The sequence below is a fragment of the Tachypleus tridentatus genome, chromosome 13 (genome assembly GCF_004210375.1).
Source record: "Tachypleus tridentatus isolate NWPU-2018 chromosome 13, ASM421037v1, whole genome shotgun sequence".
In the NCBI taxonomy this organism is placed as follows: Eukaryota; Metazoa; Arthropoda; class Merostomata; order Xiphosura; family Limulidae; genus Tachypleus; species Tachypleus tridentatus.
The window spans coordinates 161,694,886-161,704,418 of record NC_134837.1 but is presented as its reverse complement, the minus strand read 5'-3'; the positions used below and the strand labels follow the sequence as shown (position 1 = coordinate 161,704,418).

Here is a 9,533-nt window from a genome sequence, read left to right as displayed (position 1 = left end):
AAAATATTGTGAATTCAAAATCCCTTTGTTGACTCTTCAAATACCAATGATTGTCCTTGAAAGAGAAAAACAGCTTTTAGAAATTTCAACTGCGTGTGTATGTTTTTTCTTATAGTAAAGCCATATCGGGCTATCTGCTGAGCCCACCGAGGGGAATCAAACCCCTGATTTTAGCGTTGTAAATTCATAGACTTACCGCTGTACTAGCGGAGGACGAAATTTCAACTCATTACACCCTAAACTCAAAATTTCAGCAGAAAGAAATTACACAATTTTGGATTCAAATGGCCATGGGAAGCATTGAAATAAGTAACAGAGCTTTGAAAATTTTAACGCATTTTTCAACAACATATCTTTGAGAGCAAACATTTTCACTGTATACAACTACAAATTTAGAAATAGGCTAAATACTGAAGATGATCTGCGCTTACACGTAACAGCCATAACTCTAAATATTGAACTACTTTGTGAACAAAATCGAGCCAGTCGGAGCCACTAATAAATAAATAAGTACACTGTACTTTTACTGATATAACATTTGCAAGCAAAAATTTTTGAACAATAAGTAGAAGTAAAATATTTTCTTTAAATAGTGATATTTTAATAAATTTATATTCTAAAAGCTAGCGACCGATTGTTTCTATTTTTAGTGTATTTTTTTATTAATGCTCCAAAATGTTTTGTTTATTTTCTGATGTGAAACTCCGCAGGTCTGAACGTTTGGGAATTCCTTTCCTAAGGGGCCTGGCATTGCCTAGCGCGTTAAGGCGTGCGCTTCGTAATCTGAGAATCGCGGGTTCTTGCCCGAGTAGCGCCAAACATGCTCACCCTCCCAGCCGTGGGAGCGTTATAATGTGACGGTCAATCCCACTTTTCAGTAGTAAAAGAGTAGCCCAAGAGTTGGCGGTGGGTGGTGATGACTAGCTGCCTTCCCTCTAGTCTTACACTGCTAAATTAGGGACGGCTAGCACAGATAGCCCTCGAGTAGCTTTGTGCGAAATTCAAAAACAAACAAACAATCCTATCCTAAGATATATATATATATATATAAAAGCTTCTGGTACAAGCAATAACATATACAGCATACAAAATTATTACGAAAGTTTTGTTTTTACATATATTTCTAAAAGTATAGTTTGATTTAGATGAAATTTATACATATTAACGTGTGAAGGTGACTTTTTTATTTTCTTTGAATCTGGTTTCCATTTTTCTACTTGTTTCTCCAATATAGAAGTCGTGGCAGTTATCACATTGTATTTTATAAATAATGTTGGTGTGGTGTTTGTCAGTGTAGTTTTTACATAGTATAGACCTTAGTTTTGTGCCTGGTTTTTGAATAAATTTGGTATTAACTGGAATGTCATATTTTGTTACTAGTTTTTGCCAAATGTTGGTTATTTGTCTGCTGATGTCAGGAATATATGGAATGCAGCAGTATATGGTTTCGCGATTTTTTGATTCGTGAGATATATTTACTTTTGTTGGTTGATTTTGCTTTCTGTCTAGGTGTGTGCGTATAATGTTTTCTACGGTTTGTGGAGGAAACTTATTGATGTTGATGAAGTATTGTTTTATTTTGTCTAATTTGTCGTTAATTTTATCTGGTGAGCATAGTTTTATGGCGGCATAAAAAGTCACCTTCACACGTTTTCGAACACTGCAAGTCAAATAAACACAACATAACCATAGAAAACACTCAAATACTAAATAAAGAAACAAACATAAACAAACGCAAAATTAAAGAAGCCTTACTTATACAACAATTTAAACCCAAAATAAACCAATATAAAGGAACGCCTTTATAACTATATTAATATAATAAAATAAATAAAATTATGCATTCAAACATCTAACACCGCCCTCTACATTCCGACACTCAGTGACACAACCCTTTCCAAACATGTGGTCAGCTTCCGGTCAGTTACCTCTTTCTTTGTGAACTTGACGATGACCGAAGGAGGTCGAAATGTTGTTCGCTCTTTTATGTAAAATATTTTCTCAACCCAAACGAGCCGTTTTTTGCATCCATAAAGACCAAAAGGGTTGTGGTATAGACAAAAACATATGTATGCAGTCTTTTGTATAAACAATTATATATACATATTATAACCATAAATGTTTAAGCCATAAACATATATAAATATGTATATACACACACACACATATAATAGTCTCTGGTATACAGAAGTTTATTCATATTACCCTCTGGTGGTATAGGGAAGAACACAGATACATATATATATATACTAGTCACTGATGAATGTATGTGTGTGTTTAACATTCATCCCCCAGCGTATGTTAACTGCAATTCGCCCGACAGTATACATGGTTTGTATCGAATACAACAGCCCTGAAACAGGACACACTTTTAAGTTCATATGAATTTTTCGTTTAATAAGTTAAATGGGTCAGTTATTACCTTCTACAAAGCATAATATTGAATTATCATCTAATGAAGTGATTACAGATTAAATAACAAAAGATGAAAGAGGCACGTTATCTTGTATTGTCTTTTTATACGATAAACAGTTTTCGTTCCTCAACAGCTAGTACTGAATTACAAAGAGTCATACCCGAGTAATAACAAACGGTCATTTTAATTTAAGTAATCACAAAGTCACCTCCTAAAATTAGTAATAACAAAGTCACCTTCCAATATTAGTAATAACAAATTGTCGTGTCTTAATATAAGTAATAACAAACTTGGAAGTTTATTTTTCTTGGAAGTTAAGGTTTGTGAAAAAGTGTATGTAGTGGTTATGTTGATTTAATCAAGCTACTGATAGAACGTGATCATTCTGTTTATGAAATATAGTTCTGCTTTTGTTTTGCTTTTTTATTTCTGTCACTGCGAGTGGTCGTCATTGAATCATGCGATTGTGCTACTTCATATTACAGCTCACGTACTACCACGTGGTAACATGTACATCTTTCGCGCCTTCACTCACATCCTCAATGGTAATTTCCATGCTTATCAGTAGCAACCAATGAGAAACTCGGTCGTTACTCCACTAGCGATCCCAGACAGCAAAATGGGAACTATCGTTAAACACAAAGTAAATGAAAATCTTGAAGTTGAAGAACGTGCCGGTGAGAAAGACTTACCAAGTTTATATGAGTAGACACTCTGAAGACACGTTTTGTTTTGCTCGTTGTAGACAACTTACATTTAACAATTGACAAAATTGGAGAGACTTCACTCATTTCTGTGTACAGTTACTTTGTTTTACTAAATATAACTGTCTTTCAACATTCTATCACGTGCTTTATATTGATCGCTGGACATCAGTCGTTTCGCTCCTGTACAAGTCATAATAGTGAACTCGATTTTCAGCACTTTCACAAAATATTTGAGTTTATACTCAAAAGAACTAAGAAGTGTTGATACCAGTTTGTTCCATTATTAATTGTATAAGAACTAAGAGTGTTGATACCAGTTTGTTTTATTATTAGCTGTATAAGAACTAAGAAGTGTTTACACCAGTTTGTTTCATTATTAGCTGTATAAGAACTGAGAAGTATTTATACAAGTTTGTTTCATTATTAGCTGTATAAGAACTAAGTGTTTATACCAGTTTTATTGTTCGCTGTATAAGAACAAAGAAGTGTTTATACCAGTTTATTTCATTGTTAGCAGTATCATCGACTTCGGAATTTAGTTATTTTTGAAGAGTAACATTAAACAGGTGAGTGACTTTAAGTATTTTGTTTTAACATGTTTTTATATTTTAAATCATAAGTAAACGATTCTCTCTTATCTAATTATTAAAACGTTGGTACTAAATAATTTAACTTTTTTTTTAAAAACAAGACGTTTAATAACCATTATTCCACCTTAGAATATTTTAAGTGTCTTGAAATCGATAAATTAGAATATAACTGAAACATCCATGCACCATAGTTAATTTTAAAATGTTTCTTGATGTAATAATTTTTAAATACTTAACCAGGGGGCTGCTTTTTTAAAAATAAAAACGCTTAAATAATATCTTCTCATCACAACACTATTTTGAATCTGAAATAAAAATAAAGTAAAAAATAGTAACTGTGATCTATTTCAATTCGTAAATTTTGTATCAGTTTTGATTTTTGGAAGTTTTGGAACGTTACTTTGTTACAGTTTAGAATGTACTTGTTTTTTTTGTTGTTGTTTTGTTGGAATTGTACGTTAGACCATATATCTAGAGTTTGTGTTATACCTGAGATGATATAGCTAGAGTTACATTGTGATTTTTTCCACAAGATATACCTTATTTTCAAATGCTTACTTTTTATTGATTTATATAAATGTTTCAGATCGCACTGGTATCTATAGCGTAGATTAATTAGATCCTGAACAACTATTTAATAATTAGCACCCTTTGTGGTTGTTTATTTCACAGTGACCGAGTTTTGTTTTCCTATTCATTTATTTGCCTTATGAGCAAGGAATTGATATTAGTTGTTATATAATTACAATTTTATAATTACATTTGTTTTAATTTAATCTGTTTTCTTTTTTTTTAGATTGTTAATAGAACCCATAATGTCAAATACTTTAAATACAGATAAAAGAATATGGGTGTTAAAAGAGTATTGGAAATCTCTTTTAGGAATGAAAACAATTTGAGCATTTGCGTTAATAAATAACATTTTATTTTCATTAATATAATTGTCTTATTACATATAGTTGTACGTATACGTGATCTCTAAATAAATGTTTTTTTTACTGTCCACCTACTTTTGGCTCACCCTGTATTAGGACTACTGTATTAACTAACTTAGGAAAAGAGTGGACGTTTGAAGCACGGGACATGAACTTCACACAGCAACCGAACAACAAACAACATAAAACACTTTTTTACTCCACTGTTCATGGTTTTTACTTACTGCTTGAGGCAGCAAGTCAACAACCAACCATTCAGTAGGAAGCGCCTCTAGCATAATTTTATTAAATCAAAGGGTGAACAAAATCAACCAATAAAGTGCAGAACGAAGAAAAATCCTAATTTCTAACCAATCCTGGCTTTAATAAATGTACATAAGAATAAGAACGACTCAGAAATGTTGGAATTATTTTGTTAAATATATTGTCAGTTTTAATATTATCTTTCTGAATTTCATTTCTAGGTTTTTATGCTTGAAAGTTTGTTTTAAAAAATTAGAAAACTATATAAACAAAGAAGAAATTGTGGCAGTTTAAAATATAAAAATTTTAACAAACGAAACTTAAAAATGGATCTACTTGAATAAAACGTAAATATACATAAGTGACATCTCTTGGAACGTACAATTACATAATGTATTTGATTGTACTGAATTTATGTCTCCCTAGATGAATTATTGTGTATATGTGCACATGAAAATGGTTTTAAATGAAACAATTTAGGGTGTGGGTGCACATAGAAGTTGTGTCTAATGGAATAAATGAAACAGAACATTTAAACAAATTTATTTTACTGGTTTTCTGAGGTGTATTTATTTCTTCATCGCTTCAACTATACATGTATATAACTGTATGCTTTTTCAACTATATATATATATACATATATATCTTGACAATGTATTTTGTTTTCTACAGCATTTGTTTGTGTTAAAGTTATGTCCTTGAATAAAGTATCTTCTGAAAATGAAACATCAGAAACCGTCAGTGTAGAAAATGGAGTGGAAATGATCACAATACCTGATGAAATGAACCAGTCGGTAGTGATCACAATACCTGATGAAATGATCCAGTCGGTAACAAGTCCAGATAAGGAGGACGAACCAGAACGTTGGGAATGGGAAGGAAAACTGGACTTTGTTTTAAGTTCTATAAACTACGCTGTCGGTCTTGGAAACGTATGGCGATTTCCATACTTGTGTTATGAAAATGGTGGAGGTATGTGTCTTGTGGTTTAATTCAACATAATATACATGAAACCTTTACCTTACTAAATGTTAAATCGATGGTTCTAATGGATTATATGTTGTTGTTTGTTATTTAGGGGCATTTTGTTTCCCTACCTCATCTGTTTAGTCTTGTGTGCTGCTCCTCTATTCTTCCTGGAAGTGGCCATTGGTCAGTACCTCAGCGTTGGTGGTATCGGGATCTGGAATTTAGTTCCTATCTTTAAAGGTAGCTATTGTTGTTTACTTCTAGTGCCTTAGTATTTTCACCTTTTCCGGATAAATATAACTCATACTTGTGTCTCAAATATGTCAACAGTTCTTACATTATGTAATCTACACTTTCACTAGGAATTGGCTCTGTTTCAATGGTCATCGTTTGTCTCTATAATATCTACTACGTGGTGATAATAGCTTGGACTTTATTCTACTTCGTGTTCTCAATGACGTCACCACTGCCTTGGGAATCGTGTGGTAATTGTTAGCGATGTCGAGAAACCCACCTGTTGAGAAATTTATATGCAAAAATGTTTTCTTAACCCAAACGAGCCGTGTGGTAATTGGTGGAACACAAAATACTGTATGAAAGAGGGAACCAACATCACGAATCTCAATATTACAGCCACCGAAGCAAAATCACCTGTAACCGAATTCTGGGAGTAGGTTTAATTTTTTATTTTTTAGATGAATTTATTATTTTCGATCAATAGATATGAGTCGTATTTGGATCTAGTGTTCTCAAAATATTGTTTTCTATGTATATATACACATATATATATTACAAGGGAAGTACAATTAAATAACTATTTTCTATCAACATAATGTTATTATTTATTCATTTTCCACATTTGTACACTGGTTTTTAGTCCACTTAACTGTTTACCAGTAATTTATATTTTCTACTTTAATTTATGAAAAATATATTGTCGATAGTCCAAGATGTTTAACTTGTCCAGCCACAATGAATTTTAAGATATACCACTATGTAAAATGATAATATAATTTATTTACTAACTTATAATATATGTGGTTTAAGTGTGTAGAACAAACAACTAATCCTTCACATTTAAGTTTCAATCTAGGAAGATCTCAGTGTAATAAAAATCTTCCCAATTCTATTGAAATAGATCCCATTAACAAACATTCATTTACTTATGTCAAAATAACTATCTTGGAAAATTATACAATGTAAATCTACTAATAAAAAGAGGAAAATATTTTGAAGAAAAACTCCTTATTCTTATGAATTATACAATGATTTTCAAAACAAAACTGCTGAATCTTTAAATAAAATTATTTGTATTAGAATTTCAATTGTAATAAATACTTGTAATAGTTAAAAAAAAGAAGTAAAGGTGGCTTCCAAGTAGCATAACGGTTTGTCTGAAGACTTATAATGCAAGTAACAGATATCTCAATGTGTATCTTTGTGCTTAACAAAGACAAAGTTAAAGGTAAAAATATAAAAAATATGATTACTTTTGATAATTTGTATGAGAATGTAAGATACTTCTTTTAATAAATATGTTAACAGCTAAAATTAATCATAATAGAAGTTTTTTTATATGAATGATAGAAAATTTAAATATTTGTAAAATAATTGTTAAATTTTGAATTTAAACATATTTCTATTAAAAGTTTAATTTTAAATTTTGTTTAATATCATTTTTTAAATAAAAGAGTGGAGGTTGGAAATTTTAACTTTTAGAATTTTTAGGATGCTTTTATTTCTACGATTTTATTTTTCTACGATTATTTTGCACGTGGAGGTTGTATCTGAATATTAAGCATAACTGCCTTCTCACAATTGGCTGCAGCCCTATGAAAGGCAGTAGGAGTTGAGATATTACGTTTATAAGCACTCAAATTCTAACCCTTAAATGATTTTACATACCTGCTGACTAGTCTGACATCAGTGTCTGGATTTTATCTGATAAAATAATGTAATGACCACTTACATTATTTGTTGTGATTCATGGTTGAGAAATAAGATTAATAATTCAAAATAACTGTTTAATTTTAATTCTGTTATAATGTTTGTTATATATATATTTTGTGGAAGTTGGTTAAAAATACAAGTACATCATTCAAAGTCATTATACATAAAAAGGTAATTGTTCCAGGGGAAGCACACTTCCTCCAGAGGTACACATGTTTTAATTAGGGAAGTTTAGAAATAGTGTTTCAAAATTATGTTGCATGTGAGTCACTATTCTCACAAACTACCATTGCCTTTGTTTCTCTTCCTTTTCACAATATGAGATTAGTGTGTAGAATTCTGTTCAAAACAGATGATGCTTACTGTAGCTACATCTAGGAATAGGCTTAACTAACAATGACTGTAATAATAATGGACACATCATGTGCCAGTTTATAGTGCACCGTGTACCTTGTGAGAATTTTACTCAGTTAAACTTGTTATTGTTAATCTAGTAAGATAAATTTTAGGACATATATTTCTAGGTATAATTGGTTTTTAAATAACCTTCCTTGTTTCTATTATTGGCTTGAAAGGTACTTATAATACCATAGTAGACAGTTTTATCATTTAATACTCAAAAATTAAAAATTATGAAACCCTAACTGAAGTTGGTTAAATAGTACATTTCAATAAAACAGTATTTATTACTCTTTTGAAGTCGTCGAACATTACAGATTACTTCGGGATTACATGACTTGGGAGGTGAGAACATGGAACTGAGTTTGTGTTTGTTACTTACCTGGTTTATGGTTTATTTCGTCATCTGGAAAGGTCTACTGAGAAGTGGCAAGGTAAGATTTAAACTAAAATAAAACTTGGAAAGAAAGGAAAGATTGCATAAAACAGTGTTACAGTAACCATAAGGAAACATCACCTAATGACATAAAACACCATTATAGTAATTACAAGAACAGATCACATAGTAACAAAAAACATTACAGTAATCACAAGGAAAGATCATCTAATGACATAAAACACCATTACAGTAATCATAAGGAAACATCACCTAATGACATAAAACACCATTACAATAATCATAAGGAAACATCACCTAATGACATAAAACACCATTACAATAATCATAAGAAAACATCACCGTTTATTTAATCCAATAATCTTTAATGTTTCTAGCATTAATTATTTCATTTCTTTGGACTGTTTTACTTCATTATTTGTTCATTGTTCACAGATTATTAAGGTGTCAGCAGTCACTCCATACGTCATTCGAATCATTCTTCTTATTCGTGGAGTGACGTTAGAGGGCGCTGGAGACGGACTACTTTTTTTACATTACTCCAAAATTTGACAAACTTTTGGATCCCAAGGTTCGTTTATGTTTTTGTAAGTACATTCATACACTAATGTTATTGTTATTATATTCATATATAAATGTTACTGTTATTACATTCATATATACATGTATTTGTTATTATATTCATATATAAGTGTTATTGTTGTTACATTGATATATAAATGTTATTGTCATTATATTCAGATTTAAATGTTGTTATTATATTAATATACTAATGTTATTATTATTACATTCATATACGATATAAACACTAGTAAATATTGATGTTAGATGTCAAAGGTTGTTGGACAGAACCCATCGTATATTCTTTTACCAACGAATAGTGAGATTAACCGTACATTTTAATGCCCCTGACGCTGAAGACAAACA

General features: G+C 30.8%; 1 protein-coding gene and 1 long non-coding RNA gene across 2 annotated transcripts; both read left to right on the top strand.

The window, feature by feature from the left end:
- The first annotated feature begins 2,741 nt into the window (after positions 1-2,741).
- LOC143238472 (uncharacterized) lies at positions 2,742-5,858 on the top strand. Its single transcript, XR_013020598.1, has 3 exons — positions 2,742-3,093; positions 3,638-3,689; positions 5,564-5,858. It is a non-coding gene; the product is annotated as an uncharacterized LOC143238472 (long non-coding RNA).
- Positions 5,859-5,994: 136 nt separating this feature from the next.
- On the top strand, positions 5,995-9,177 carry LOC143238469 (sodium- and chloride-dependent GABA transporter 2-like). Its single transcript, XM_076478733.1, has 4 exons — positions 5,995-6,100; positions 6,223-6,530; positions 8,511-8,643; positions 9,042-9,177. Exons 2-4 carry the CDS (start codon positions 6,391-6,393, stop codon positions 9,156-9,158), a joined length of 390 nt encoding a protein of 129 aa, XP_076334848.1. The 5' UTR covers positions 5,995-6,100; positions 6,223-6,390; the 3' UTR covers positions 9,159-9,177.
- Positions 9,178-9,533: the final 356 nt, after the last annotated feature.